A 15,452-nucleotide genomic window follows, 5' to 3' on the forward strand; every position below is an offset into this window, starting at 1 on the left:
GGCTCAGTTTTATCCAAAATAGAACGTTGTGGGCCAAGTTGTGAGTGAAGTCTCCTGGGCCTCAGGCAAATCGTCCCCCCTTCTGATTCCAGGATGCTTGCCTTCCAGTCCACGCTGGGTTCCACCATCTCGGGCCTCTAAAACTGTTCCTCCGGCCCCCCGCCCATTCCTGGAGGGGATACTCCATCTTCTGCCTACCCCTAGCCCGGGACACCTGTTGAAGTCCCTGCCCTCCCCCGAGGCCCACCTGGGGAGCCCCCTCCTCTAGAAAGCCTTCCCTGCTACACTCTCCTGTCCCACCTCACGGAACGGACGTGACTTCCCCTCTGTCCTGCCTCACATTTCCAGAGCCCTTGTGTGGGCCTCCCCTGCACAGCGGTCACTTCTTGTCTGGTATTGGTCCTTGTGGGGGGGGGGGTCTTTTCTGCTGGACTGGATCGTCCTTCAACCCTCTGCATCGCCCACGCCAAGCTCAAGGCCATGAGGCACCCAGTGAACCTTAATATTCCAGCTGGGGCTGGCAGGATCTTGGAGGCCACCTTGTCAGCCTCGTCATTTTACATGGGAGGAAACTGAGGCCTGGAGAGGTTTGCGCAGGAATTGCCTCCCAAAGGACTTCTGGGTAGGTCAGTCTCAGAACAGTCCTCCATCCCTGAGGCCAGGATAACAGCAGGACCATGCTTGCAGAGCCCGGGGCATACTGAGCCTCTTTTTGTCCAGGTTGTTGTGACCCGAAGTCCTCGTGCCTCATGGGGAGGGGTCTTCCCTCCAGTGGCCCTTGTCCTTTTTCCTGAAGCTTAATAACGTTTAACCAGAAGAGGACGGGATGGGAAGGGAGCGTGCATTTATGAAGCACCTACTGTGTACCCAGCACTGTGGTAAGCACTTTACAACCCTGGGAGGGGGTGCTCCTGTTATCCCCATTTGCCATTAGAGGCAGACAGACATGAAGCGACTTGTCCCCGGGGTTTGAGGCTAGATTTGAACTCGGGTCTTCCTGACTCCAGTCTAAGTTTCCTCATCTATAAAATGAGATCTCTGCCGTTCCTAAGTCTGTGGTACTGTGACTCATAAACTGAAAGCGGCCTGTCTCACGGTGTCTGGTTGCGTGGAGAGTTCTTACTCCTAGTCAGGCAGCAAGCATTTATTAAGCACCTGCAGGATACACATAAACAAACCCCACCCAAACCCCAAACCCAGGCTTTGTTCTCGGGGCCGCCAGCCTAGTGTCTGGGCGGTCTTCTCCCACCTCATTCCCTGCCGGGGACGCTTCGATCTGGTGACCCCGGCCTCCTGGCCGCCCCGCCGCCGAGACCCTCCGTCTTTCACCCCCCCCCCCGGGCTGGGCCTCTCTCCCTTCTCTGCTCTGACCACTGCCCTCCCCGGCTTCCTTCAAGTCCCAGCGAAAGTCCACCCTTCTGCAGGCCGCTGCCCTAGCCCTCTTAGTTCTGGGGCCTCCCTCGGTTATTTCCTGTTTGTCCTCTGCGTACTGTGCTGTGCAGAGATTTGTTTGCTGTAGAGCGTAAGCTCTTGGAAGGCAGGCGCTGCCTTTTGCCTTTTTTTTCCTTCCATCTCTAACCCTTTACACAGTGCCTGGCACATAGTAGGGGCTTAATGAAGATTGACTGATTGGTTGGTGATGACCATGCCCAGGGAAGATCTATCCAGGGTACAACTGAGTCATCAGCAGAGGGAAATCAGGAAGGCTGCAGAGGACTGGAAGAGGCTTCTTGCAGCAGGTGGGATATTGGCTGGGACCTGAAGGAAGCCAGGAGGCAGAGCCGCTAGGAACACCTCCAGATCCCCGGGTCCTAATTGGTTGGTTGTGGATCTGACTGGTCCCTGAAGTCCCCCTGGTTCTGTGGCCTCTGGGGATAAGGAGCCATTCGTGAGGCCCTCTGGACTTGGGGGAGAGGGGAGGGAGTGGCCAGGAGCATTTCAGAAACAGGTCAGCTGAGAGAAAAATGGCTTTTGAAAAACGGGATCATTACTGACTGCTGGGAGTGACCCGGGGAAGTCATCAAGTCCTCTGGGCCTGGAAGGGCGGACCCAGTGGTCTCCAAGGCCCCTTCTGGTCCAGGACTTCTGGTCTCAGGCTCTCCCTCTAACCACACTCGGGGTGAAATCCTGGGACGGTGAGCTGCGTCCGAAGCCCTCAGGCAGATTCTGGTTCTAACCCTTTCTCTACCTTTCCCATCTCTTTTCCTCTCTCCATTTCTGGCTCCCTCCCCAGGCCTCCTCTCCCCATTGTACATCTACACAGTTTGGGGCCTGGCTAATCCCGAGGCAGGATATCGATGGCCAAATAAGGCTTTGCTGCTGAAGATGGGAGTGGAATGTGACTGGGTTCTGAGCCTCCGGCCCCTGCCTGGGCTGCCAAGCAGATTAGGAGCTTTTTTTAAAAGGATGTTGGAGCCCGAATGAGGAACACAGTGGTGGGATTGCTAAAACGGGCCGGGAGAGGCAGCCAGGCAGCTTCTCAGATGTTTGCTAAGCACCCACTGGGCTCAGGGCCCTGGGCTGGGAGCTGGGGGTGCAGGGATGGAAAACAGCCCCCGCCGCACTCTGGCCTTTGAAGAGCTGACGACTTCCTGGGACCACGATGACATTCTCCCACTGTCCTGGCTAGAGGCTGATTGATGTATTAGAGACAGAATCCTGTGAGGCCTTTTGGGGCTTTGCAGGGCTCCAGGCCAGAGGTTCAGGGCTGCCCCTGGGCCATTTCAGAATACAGTCAACTCCAGGCTTTCTCTTATGATGGAGGAGAGGGAGGGATTACCTAGATTCAGTTAAGAGAGAAGAGTCCCCGGCTGGCATTGGAGGAGAAATACAGATAAGACACGATCCCTGACCTCGACATGTCTACAAATCAGCAAGCATGTATTAAGCACCTACTGTGTGCCAGGAACTCTATTAAGCATTGGGAATACAAAGAAAGGCCAAAGGAGTCCCAAAGCTCCCTTGAGGAGCTTACAATCTATTGGGGAGATAACATGCAAACAACAAACTTATGGAGAAGTAACTTAGAGATCTCCAGTAATGGAGGGAAGGCTCTAGAGTTAAGAGGTCTTGGGACAGGCTTCTGGAGAAGGTGGGATTTTAGCTGGGATCGGAAGGAAGTGCAGGCAGCTAGGAGGAAGAAATGGGGAGGGAGAGCGCTCCAGGCAGGGGACAGCCAGGGAGGTCTTCAGTCTTGTGAGAGGAGAAGCTGAGAGGCCAGCGGCCCTGATCAGAGCATCCGTGGTGTAGGAGCTGAGGCTGAAGCACAGGAAGGCTGGGGGTGGGCCAGGCAGTCGGGAAGGGCTTTGAATTCCCACAGGATTTCGTATTTGGTCCTGCAGCGAGAGGGAGTCCCTGGAGTTGACTGAGGGATGGCCAATGACGTGACCTGTGTCATGGATGACCCAGCTTTAGGAAGGCCACTTTGGTGACCGGGTGGAAGCTAGGCGGGCGTGGGGAGAGACTCGGGCAAGCAGACCCCCCCAGTAGCTATCGCAGAGGTGCACAGAAAAGGTGGTGAGGGTCTGCAGAGGGTGGTGTCAGAGGAGAGAAGGGGACAGGTTCAAGAGACCTTGGTGTAATCACCGGGCCTTGGCAACAGATTGAGTGTGGGGGCGGAAGTGAGGTACAGTGAGGATCTGAGGATGTCGTCAGGATTGGGAGGCTGGTGGTACCCTTGACAGTAACAGGGGAGGGCTTGTGGGGAAGGATCATGAGCTCATCATGCCTCTAGGACATCCACTTCTGAGACTTGAAGCTGGAGGCCAGCGGAGAAGTTAGGGCTGTCCAGACAGATCCGAGAGTCATCTCCTAGAGATGGCCATTAAATCCACGAGAGCTGAGGAGCCCACCAAGCGAGGCAGTGTAGAGGGACAAGAGAATAGGGCCCAGGGGGAGACTGAGCAGGTATGGCCTGGTTGAAGAGCCCACACAGGAGTGGTCAGAGAGTGGGGGAGACCCAGGAGGGAGTGGTATCCCAGAGACCCAGAGAGAACAGTCTCTGGGAGGAGGGAGTGATCATCGTCAGTGCCAAAGGCGGTAGAGAGGTCCAGGAGAATGAGGACTGAGAAAAGGCCTTTACGCTGGGCAGTTAAGAGGTCACCAGTAACCTTGGAGAGAGCACGTTCGGTGGACTGATGGGGTTGGAAGCCAGAGTGAGGAGAGTGGAGGGCAGCTATTGTAGATGGCCTGAAAGGAAGGAGATCCAGGGTGTTAGCCAGCAGGAGTGGCTAGATCAGGACGGGGAAGGTGTAGCGAGTGGGATGGTGGAGACTGGAATGGATGCCCTCAGAAGGACCACTCCGTCATGAGCCACGGGCGATGGACAGCTGGCAGAAGGTGCCTGAGCAATAGGAAAGGGGGGGGGAAGAGGGAGCCCTTGGTGAATGGCCGCCATGTTTTCTGTCAGACGTTTGGCAGCTAGGGGGAGTCTTAAGGAGGTTTGGAAAAGCAGCTGTGGAGAAGACTGGGAGAGGGAGTCAGCTGAGGGGCAGCAGGGGTGGTTTTGCTGCAGTCGGACGGGGAGCACCTTCAGAGGAGGGCCGTCTGCTGTGGGTCCTCAGGGCCTGGCACCCTGCCTGGTGCTTGATACTGTGCTGCTGTCCTGCCTGAGAGAGGGCCCATTGGAGATCAGCAAAACAGGGCAGGAAATAGAATGGCAAATGGGAAGAAATGTGGGAACAGTCTGCAAAGATAAGCGGGAGCCAGACGCTGAAGGCCTTTCCATTACGAACAGGCGGCCTGGAGACAATAGGGAGCCTGCGATGCTTCAGGAGCAGGTGAGTGGCATGGTCGGATCTGTGCCTTAGAAATATCGATTTGGGGGGCGGCTAGGTGGCGCAGTGGATGGAGCACCAGCCCTGGAGTCAGGAGGACCTGAGTTCAAATCTGGCCTCAGACACATAACACTTACTAGCTGTGTGACCCTGGGCAAGTCACTTAACCCCACTGCCTAGCCAAAAAAAATCAATTTGGCCATAGAAGAGGGAAGAGAGGGGAGACAGGACAACTAATGGGAAGGCTCTCGCAGCCATCCAGGAGAGAGGCAGTGAAGTCTGAGCTGGGGTGGGGCCGTGGGAGCGAGAGAAGGGGGCCAGTGCTTGATTATGTAACATAAACTGTGATGTGGAGGAAGTACACATTAGTACCATGTTATTAGGATATCAGTGTGGATCAGTATAATGGAGACAGGTGAATAGAGTCCTTGAGAAAGCAGCTGCCTCTGGCCCAGGGGACCAGGAAAGGCTTCCATGTACTTGAGGTGGGCATTGAAGGATTTCATCAGGGCACCCAGAGGGAGGGAAGTATATTAGCAAAAGTAAGGAGAACAGATGCGACCTGTGCAGTTTGGCTGGGCTCTGGAGTGTCCAGAGGGGAATCATGTGAAATGAGGCTGGAAAGGTACATTGGCGAAAGCCCTGACTGCCAAGCTAAGCAGCTGGGCACTTAGCAAGTAGAGATTGCAGGAGAGTCACGAGACCGCGGGAGGCTCAGACCTCCCTGTGAGGACATTCTGCTGGTAGCGCCTACCTCCTGGCTGACCCACTGCCCCTGGGTGCCCACTCTGTGTGCACGTATGCCCGGTACGGCAGAAGAGCCGTACCCTTTGGTGCGTCCTTGCTGTGTGACCCTTGCCAAGTCACCACACCTCTCTGTGCCTTACCCATCAGATATATGGGCCGTTGAGGGGCGCTACCTCCCTTTCTCAGGCTGCTTGTGCCAGCATGCAGACCGTGGGGCAGCTGATGGAGCAGTGGGTGGAGCACTGAGCCTGGAGTCAGGGAGACCCAGCCTTTTCAGGTGTGTAGAGTTCCTAGCTGGGCAAGTGACATCACCTTAGCCTGCCTCAGTTTCCTCAGCTGTAAAGGGAGGTCCTGAACGCCCCTGCCTCCAAAGTGTGTTGTGAGGGTGCGATGAGATGATGACTGTGAGTACTCAGCACAGGGTCTGGCACATAGTATGCTTACATAAAGCGGGATGGGCACTTACCCCCTCCCCTGGCCCGCCGTCCTCATCCTGACTCCCCCCAGCGAGCCACTCTCTGCAGCTCAGATATCGCCACATTGTCCTCCGTCACCCCGGATGTAAGGAGGAAGTTTTAAATCCTTTTTTAAAAAAGTATTTTTTCCTTATGGCCGTGAACCGTCATCAAACTAACTTTTCCCTGTATAGAGTACAGGGCAAAAAGCACGTATGTTAAGTGGATAAGTGTGCCTAGCACAGCGGTGTCCCTCACACTCCCCACGTCAGTCCCTGCACTGCCCCGCTTGTCGTGTTCTCTTCTGAATGGCTTTCTTCTCTCGTCTATGTGTTTATAGCTGTTTCACTGGTAGCTTGTCGTAATTTGGGGGAGCATCACTGCCACCCCCTATAATATTACCAGCTCCCCCGAAGGAAAGCTGTCCCCTGGAACGTCCCTACAGTCAAGCAGACCAGCTCTGAACAGTATTGGCTGTGTGTAAAACGGTGTGCCTCATTCCATAGCAAGACCTTTGTAGGTCTGCCAGGTGGTGGGTGACATGGCTTTGTCACTGCTCTTCTGGAATCAATCTGATTCTTCAGTCTTTCCAAGTTGGTATATTTTTTAAAATATTTTTTTCTTTTTTTAACAGTCACATACCTTCAAGTTGTTTTATTGACAGTGTTGAAGTCATTGTATAACTCATTCTTTGGCTTGCTTCACTCCGCCTCAGTTCTTACAAGTCTTCCCAGGGATCCATGTAAAATCCATCTGCGCTATATGAAGATTGGGGAAGGGCACCCCTAAGAAAAGCACGGTGTCTGTGCTGCTCCGTTAGGAATGGCCAGTGTAAAGACTGCAGGGAAGATGTGTCTGGAGAGATGCCAGGGGAAGGAAGCCAAGCCAAGGGCAGATGTGGTCCCAGAGTGGGCACCAGCAGTCACCCGGCCGGGCTCCGAGGGTCAGAGGCTAGCATGAGCTTCTGGCAGCCGTCAGCGGGCTTTCCGTTCCAGACATTGCTGGGAGGATTTGGGTCTTTGTTGGGAAGGGTCTAGTGTATCGGAACAAAGCATTTCTTAAAATCTCGTCTTCAGTCTTCATCTAAGCCCTAAAGTGTTAAAATGACACCTGAAGAAGCAATAAAACCCGAGTTCATGACATTGCAGCCGGGGGAGGGGGGGGACGATGAGTCGTTTGGGTTGGCCTGGGCTCTCTGGGTCATGGGTCATCGAGGGCACTCCAGGCAGAGCTTGGAGCTGGTTTTTCACTCTTCAGGTCCGATTCTAAGACAGCGCAGACACCACCCGTTTGTTGTCTCTCCCCACAGGGCATTCGCTTCGATCCTGAAATTCCCCAGACGCTGCGACTAGAGTTTGCCAAGGCGAACACAAAGATGGCAAAGAACAAACTCGTCGGGACCCCGAACCCCAGCACTCCTTTGCCCAGTACCGCCCCCCAGCTCATCGCCAGGGAGCCGTGTAAGTTGTGAGGCACCCGCGTGTGCGCTCGTGTACACCACCCCCCCACGCCTCCACTGTGACCTGGTGACGTACTGAGTGACAGTTAATTCAGTGCTCATCCATTGTGGAGCTGACCCTGGGCTACCGAAGCCAGGCTGGTGGTGGGTCAGTTCTGGCACCATCCCAGGGCAGACGGGATCTGCTGCCCGAGGGCTAGCCCACAGCTCAGGCTGCAGGGCCTCAGCCCCAGGAGGTGGGCCACGGGGCCGTACTTTCCTTAGCAGTAGCCGCCTACGAAGCAGAAAGAACCTGTTAACTGTGGTGTGTTTGGATAGGGAGAGTGGGGGGGCAGGGCCTGCTGGAGGGATTGCCAGACGCTGTATGCAGAGGTCTTGAAAGTTGACATGACAGTGACCAGGAAGATGAAATCTCCCTGGCCACCCATAAGCCCCGCCGCCCGTGGTCTATTCCCTTGGAGGCGTGACCCCTTTGGCCATCAGTAGAGTCTGCGTTTTGTTCCACAGCCCCTCGGGATCCCGCAGGGCTAGCTGTCAGTGTGTCCTTCCATTTGGGGAGGATGCTAGCCATTAGTATTGCCAGCTCAGGAAATGCCTGGTTTAGACTGGACAGTCTTAGAGAGATGGGCGCCTTCTCTGAAAATAGCTGCCGTGGCCCACGAGCTCAGGAGACGTGGACACAGGGGCTCCCAGAAGGAGCCCTGATGCTCCTCAGTGACGTCCGCCGTGGGGGCGGCGGGGGCGGAGTCCAGGGCCCTCCGTGGCGTCTTTCCAGACCTTGGCCAGGGACTCTGGTGGCCTAGCTCCCAAAGAAGGGGCTGTCGTAACGGACAGGAGCTGACGCTGACCTGGTGTAGCAGGGTTTGTGGGGGCTTTGAGGTCAGATGTTCAGGCTCTGTTGTCCCCGTTTTACAGATGACCAAATCGATGCTCAGAGGAGTCGAGCGGCTGACCACAGGTCACACAGCTAGCTGGTCGCTGGCAGAATGAGCGTCAGAGCCTGAGTGTTGCCAAGTCTCCTTCCCTCTCCTTCTCCAGCTCATTCCCTGGGTGCAGGGTACAGGGAGGGGTCCTGCACCATAATGCTCCCTTTTCTCCTCGTATCGTAGCATGGCTTTGAGTACAGCCAGGTCCCCCTTGGTGCAAATGAGAACTTTCGTCAAGTGGTCACACGTCTTTGAAGTTGGGATTAGGTAAAACATGGTCATTGGTTGAAGTCCAGATTTGAGTAATGGGACTGCTACGTGGGATTGGAGTGGGCCCTAGGTGTCCCCCCATACGTCTTTCTTCCACTTGTCCCTTGAGCTTCTTTCAGGGGCCAGGCTTGGGAATCGAGCCCCAGATCCTTCCCTCCCGGCCTCACGTCTTCTCTTCTCCCTCCTCCTCTGCCACTGGCCGGCCTGCTGTCAGTGCCGCTAGGATCTCTTCCTGTACAGTGAGGATGAGGGGCAAGATGATCCCAAAGGCCCCCATCTTCCACGTTCCTTTGAAGACAGAGGAGCAGCCAGTCCTGGCAGCTGGTCAAGCTGTTGGCCGTCTTGTGCCTGGGCTCCTCACCGCCTCCACCGTCACACCACTGTAGGGGGTGGCCGCCAGGGGGTTTCCTGTTCCCCCGATGCCCTCTTGTGTTCTTACCATCAGTCTTCCCCTGTGGCTGCCCTGCCTGGGGTCCTGGCCTGGCGTCCCTTGGGGGTGTGCAGCAGGGCTTCAGTCACCTTGGTGTAAGGAAGAGAGAGCTCAGCTCCTCCCAGACTGAATGGAAGGGGGTGGGGGCAGTGCCACAGAGGGGTGGTCAGGAAGTCGTGGCCTTCCCTGGATCTTTACTTCCCAGGCCAGTGGGAGGAGTGAGGACACTGGGACTCGGGAGCATCTTCAGAGAATGGCCAGCGGCCTCGAGTCGTCATTAGGAGAGTCAGGTCAGGGACGTGGCCACGTCGAGGCCAGAGAAGACGCTGCCGCCGTCCTGGGGCATCGCTGCTTCCTTGGGCCATCTTCGTGCTTTTTTATGGTTTGTGTTAGATGCGCTATCAAGAGAGAATATCTTTACAGCCTGCAGCGGAGCCTGGCGCATAGTAGGGCCTGATCAGTGTCTGTTCCTGTTCCCCTTCTCTGTCCCAGTCTCCTCGATCACAGACGCCAAGTCCCCAGGGCCTCCAGTGCTGTCTAGTCGAACCCCTTCCTTTTCTGTATGAGGAACTGAGGTGCAGGAGGGTTGTGTGAGCTGGCCAAGGTCACACAGCGAGTGGCAGGATTTGAACTCTCTGGCTTGGAGTCAGTGGCTTCTGGAAATGCCTTCCTTGTTCTGCCCGGCCCCAGAGGGCAGAGCTAGGGGTGGCCATGGCGGGAATGACAAGCAAACAGACTGCAGCTCCAGGCAGGGGAACCGTTCCTACCAGTGAGAGCCGTCCACGGCTGGTCAGCCACTTGGCCAAGGTGCTGGAGAAAGGACCGTGGGCAGGGCCGGGGGAGATGAGCTGGCCCCTCCCCGACCTCTTCTCCCCTTGGCATGCTGGGGTTCCCGAGTCTCCAGATCTGTCTCCTCTGGGATTCGGCCGGCATCACCAAGAGTCTCCTGAATGCCGCCGCTGCCGAGGGAATGAACGTGGCAGACCAAGCCACCTGAGTGGGCAGAGCGGACGGGCTCACCGGGCTGAAGGAACACTGTCAACCCGAGGACTCAACATGAGGACAGCTGGTGTGCTTTCTGCCTTGTCCCCAGAATCAGAGAGAGCGAAGAGCCTGGAGACAACCTGGCCCTGCCTCCGGGGATCCGAGAAGGGGTGCTGAGTGTTTGCCGAGTCCCCAGGTCCAGAAGGAGGGCGCCCCTCTCTGTCTTCCCCCAGTGCCTGTTTGGGAGGTGCTCAGAACCTTGGACAACTCTGGAGTCTTCTTGGCTAGAAGCAGCTCTAGGCATGGGGTTCCCATCTAGGAGAGGCCTGGGCCACAGCCCCCAGAGATCAGGCAGGACTACAGGCACTGTAGTCCAGAAGGAGGCTCAAGTGTTTTGTTCTTGGACTCCGTAACAGAAAACACATGCTGACCAGTAATGGCCTCCATCGCCATCCCTCGTCAGCTCCTCCAGAAACTGTGACTCTAAATGTGTAGATTCCCTTGGTTAGGCATAGAGGCAGGTGAGCTTTGGGTTTGGAGTCAGAGAACCTGGCTCCCATCCTTCAGGCCCCGGTTTTTCTATGTGTGAAAGGAGAGAGTTCGCCCAGATGGCCTTGAAGGCAAGACTCAGAGCCAGGATTCTTCCATCAAAGTCCAGCTGTCCTCCCTTCCCCACACCCCCACACTGTGTTGCCTTAAATCAGCGTTTGTTTGTTTTTTAAGGGTTTTGGTGGCTTTTATGTTTGCTAGCAACAGAACCACAATGCATCTAGCTTTTCTCCACCTGCAGCGTCAGATGCCCTAATGGGAAGTTTCATTTCTGAATGACTCCTCCATTTGGAATGCCATCTGAGTTGGGATAAGTGTTATTTACAGTTCTAGCATTTTCCTACTAAGGAGGTTCATACTTCTTCCCAGTAACTTCATAATAAAACAGATATCATTTAATATTATCGAGGACACCACAAATGTCAGTTCAGTGTCTAGGGAAATGGGGAAGAATGTTATTTGAGAACAGGCAGAATGCTGTCCACCAGAACTCACAGAGGCAGGCGATGCCGTGGTTTCAGAAATGACTTCTTTGGCATTTCCTGGATCTCACCTGACGTTCCTGTCACTCTTCCCTCAGTGAGGCTGCAGGTCGCCTGTGCCTGCTCATGCTCGGCCGTTCTTGCCTGCATCCTTCCAGAAACCCTCCACTGTGAATCTGCTCAACGCGTTTGGGACCTTCCTCTGGTCCTTTTCACAGAGCAGGTGGTCTTGTTACCCCTCCCTCTTCATGACATTCTAAGTTTGGGGCTGCTATGTGGCACGATTAAACTTGGTCTGAAAGGACCTGGGTTTGAATCATGCCTCAGACATGAGGCTGTAGGGCAAGGGATTCCAAGCAAGTCAGTTAACCTCTCTCAGCCTCAGTTTCCTCATCTGCAGAATGACATGATTGGATTCCATGGCCTTTAGGGTCCCTTCTAGTTCCAAATCTGTGAGGCTTTGATGGCCCCATGCACTTTTATGAATGAAACTGCTACAGGAACGGGGAAATGCTACAGCAGGCGTTGCTGAGAGCGCGTCCTTTCAGGAACGCACAGAAATGCAGCTTGCCTCATAGGAGAGGTGAGACACTTCTCTCTGTTGTCCTCCTGCATCAGGAGAATGGGTATGTAGACAATAGAAAGAAAAGCTACACATAAAACACAACAGAAGTAAAGACTTGTCATTGTCAAGCTTATCCCTTCCTGCTTATGCTTCACACGACCTTCCTGACAAAAGGCCATAGCCCAGTGTGAGCTCTGAATTGGGAGATGACTAGCACTGGCCAGGTGCAGGGCATCCAAGCAGTTGTAGGAAGAGAACTCATGCAAGGTCCAGTGTTTAGAGCATTGAATTGGATAGCTCTTTTTCCTGTGGTCACAGGTGTGTGATCTCAGTCCACTTCGTCTCTCCAGGCCCTGTCTCATTTCCTTGTGTGTAAAAATAAAGAGGCTGGGCTAAATGATCTCTAAGGCCCATTCTGGCTCCAAGTCCTGATCAGGGTTAGGGTTAGGGTTAGGGTTAGGGTTAGGGTTAGGGTTAGCTTAGGAAAATGTTCGTCAAGAAGATGGTCATCCCCCCCCCAAAAAAAAGAAGAAGATGGTCATCCAACTATTTCTTCACTGCTCCCTGTATGTTCACTTTCTGATCTAGAACAGACTCTCTGGACCACATCCCTCTCTACTTCAGGAATAGTGTGCTCATTCATCTCAGCCCCATCTCAGACTGTCCGCCAGATCTCAGGATCAGCCTGGCGTGTCCTTGTGGTTTCAGTTTCCTCTCCTCTCCTCAGGACTCTGACTTTGGTTCGACATGATCCAGGGGCTCCTCTACCTCCCCCAGCCCCGCCTAGGACTGAGCCACTAGCCCTTTCGGGGAGTCCTGGAAGGATGACAAGAGGGAGAGCCGGGCAGTGGTCCTAGCCACAGTAGCTGGGTAGTACAGGAAAGGTAATTAAGGACCAATTCTGTGACGAAGTGGGTTAAGTGAAGGTGGTCCTCCCATCCCCCACCCCCATCCCCATCTACCTACTGGAAGTAAAATGCTTATTCTGTTCCACCTGAAAGATCCTTAAATTCCCACTGAGCTGGTGATCCCCTTAAGGAGATGTGAAATCATTTCCATGTTTGCTTCCAGTGTGCTTGGCTTCACCTGATTGTCCCTTGCTGCCCTGTCCGGGCCTGAGACTCAGGACAGAGTTGCTCTGTCTGTTGAGGGGTCCGTCAGAGCTGTGCTTACTGTGGTGGTTGTAGACCTCTGTGGCGGCCAAGGAGGGGTGGGGCATGCCAGGAAGTGTTCAGGGCCCTCTGCCCTCCCCTGGTGCCCACAGTCTTCACAAGGAGGGAGTGGTGGGGCCAGGGTCAAGGGAAGAGTCCCTTGAGCCCTTTGGAAGACTTAGGACAGGACTGCAGCCTGAAGTGTAGAGCATGGTCGGGGACAGGCAGGATTAGCTTGATTCTGCCTGGCCCCCCCAGGGCAGGGAGGAGTGGGGGAGTGGCAAAGAGGCCAAATTAGGCTTGTGGTCAGGAAAGGCTTCCTTTGAAATTGTTTTTATTCTAAACTCCCCCCCTAATTTCCATTCTAGCAGCTGGACACTAAAAGCAGATTCTCTGATGACCCCCTGCATCTCCGTTGCATCTGCTTCCATTTAGGGAAAGCTGAGTGTTATCTATAGACCTGGGAGTTGTCCCCAAGACACGTGTCCCCAAGCCCTGGCAGGGGGAGAGCTCCCCTACGCTGTCGGGGCGTTTGTCAGAGGGCTCGTTGATGGGGGGCAGCTGCCCCATGCTGGGATTTCTTCTTGGAGTTTCTTTCCAAGTCCACATTCTTAGGAAATTAGTAAACTCACCATATTAAAAGCCAGTCTCCCTGTGTCTGCAGGGAAGGACCCATCCAGAGCTAGGCTTGAGATCAGGTTGCTATCCAAACAACTCCTTGAGGAGCACCTGGGTGGAGGGATGGGATGATGGGATCAAGTCTCTGTGCCTCTTAATTTGTTTTCCCCGGGAGGTCGCTGGGAATCCTGGCTCTTCAAGCCTTTATAGCTGTTGGCAGGAAATTGCATGAGGGTCTGGGATTTTATAGCTGAAAGGACTTTGCTTTACAGATCAGGACACTGAGGCTCAGAGAGGGACCCCCCAGGCAGTCTGCAAGCCCCTGCAGATCCCAAAGCCCACGGGCCTTCCCCTGGGCCAGGCTTCCTCCTGGCTTGTCTCCCTTTGTATCAGATTCATGGCTGGGACCCTGAGGCCTGGGGAGGAAGAGTAGGAGGTGGAGTGAGGAAGAAGGGGGGACCAGCTGTGGGTCATCCCCAGCAGAGGCCAAGCTGGGCAAGTCTGAGCTTTGTCACACCCGCTGCTGATGGCGAGGCTGGGAGTCCTCTGGTTTCCTGCCTCACCTGGGCACCTCAGGGGGCACGCTGAGAACTGTCCAGGGCATGGTCTGTCTGAGGAGCCCCTCCCCGCTTCCATCGGTCTCCTGAATGCTCTTTGGGGAACTGTCACCTGCTGGGGAGGGAGCCTCTGCTACAGTTAGTGGGGTGGCCTGAGGTCAGGAGACTTGTGCTCCAAGAGAGCTGAGATTGTTTTTTCCCAACCCACTCATTTTACAGATATGGAAACTGAAGCCCCAAAAAGAGAGAGGACTTGCCCATGACAAGGATTTGAATTCAGGGCCTGTGACTCAGCTTGTCCTCTCTCCCCTCTAACATATGGCACAGAAGGGGCATTTGGAAACTGAGTCTTTCCTGTTGTTATCTGTCAAAACCCTAGGTCCGGACTGGTCATAAGCTGGACAGAGGCAGGTTGTGGGTGTTTGTGGCACATTCATAGAAGACGGCTGGATGGAATTTAAAGGCAGCCCCTCTGCCCCGGGGCCTGTGGGACCTCTGTCTCATATGCCAAAGCTAGGCTGTACTCAGTGGCCACCACGGTCCCTCCTGGTTCCAGACCCCATGAATTCAGTACCTGGGCCCTTCCTGGCCACTGCTTGAAGGAAACAGATGAGAAGAAACGTTACCTAAATGCATCGTTTAAGATTCTTCTGGGCTGCCTGAGGTCCTTGACAAACTGGGTGGGTTTGCCAGCAGCCAAGTTCTCCACCCTGAAAGATGGCGCTCAGCTGGGGATGATGCAAGAGGGATCTGCAGCTCTTTGTATGCTTTGCATTCTCCCCCTCCTCTTTCCCCCTCCTCCTCCTGGTTCCCCTCCCCCCTCCTCTTTCCCCCTCCCCCCCCAACTGGGGGTGGCCTAGCCCAAAGCTGAGAACAGGTGTGAAGATAGGCCCCTGATAGCAGACAAGCCAGTAGGACCTACCTAGGTTGACTTCTGTGGTGGTTTCCCAAGTCCTAGAACCCTCCTTGGCCTTGGAAATAGGATGGAGTGGCCTTATTTCCCACCCAGAATGGCCCCCCCCCCCATGCGGCTCCCACAGCGCCTATTACAGTGAATGTAGCCACACTTTCTCTTGAGTCTTTGCCGTTACTCCGGCAGGCCGTGCTGGCACCAGAGGCCAGAGCCCCCTTCCTTGTTTCCCCTTCTGCCTCTAGGTCATGAGATTGAAGGCTGCCTGGGGACTGCCTTAGAGACAGCCTGTCCCTCCGGAAGCGTCTTTGTGCCTGGACCCCACTGGCAGTCAGCCCGATGAAGCCCACGGGCCTCTTCTCAGAATCGTGATTGTGAATGAGTGAAGTACATAGGTTACAAAGCAGAGCAGTTCTGTTGAAATGTGGTCGTCCAAATATTTTAAAAACAAGTTCATAGCCCCCTGGCTGAGGACCCTGGATCTAGCCGTGGCCCCTCATAGGACTCTGGGTTACTCACAGCAGCGGAGATGCTAGGAGGCCGAGGATGGAGAGGCGGCCCCTGGCTTGGGCAG

The 15,452-nt window shown here is 54.9% G+C and overlaps 1 protein-coding gene across 9 annotated transcripts in view; it reads left to right on the top strand.

The window, feature by feature from the left end:
- The window catches only part of RBPMS (RNA binding protein, mRNA processing factor), a 143,089-nt gene that overhangs the window by 89,828 nt on the left and 37,809 nt on the right, over positions 1-15,452 (top strand). For all 9 annotated transcript variants that reach the window (XR_002328534.2, XR_002328535.2, XM_021008234.2 and 6 more), the window contains exon 5: positions 7,287-7,437. Coding sequence is in view for 7 of the 9 variants with exons in the window: in XM_021008234.2 (XP_020863893.1) it covers positions 7,287-7,437 (151 nt within the window). In the remaining 2 variants the exon portion in view is untranslated. The remainder of the gene's footprint in view (positions 1-7,286; positions 7,438-15,452) is intronic.

This window comes from Phascolarctos cinereus, unplaced genomic scaffold, assembly GCF_003287225.1.
Source record: "Phascolarctos cinereus isolate Bilbo 61053 unplaced genomic scaffold, phaCin_HiC Scaffold_9;HRSCAF=440, whole genome shotgun sequence".
In the NCBI taxonomy this organism is placed as follows: Eukaryota; Metazoa; Chordata; class Mammalia; order Diprotodontia; family Phascolarctidae; genus Phascolarctos; species Phascolarctos cinereus.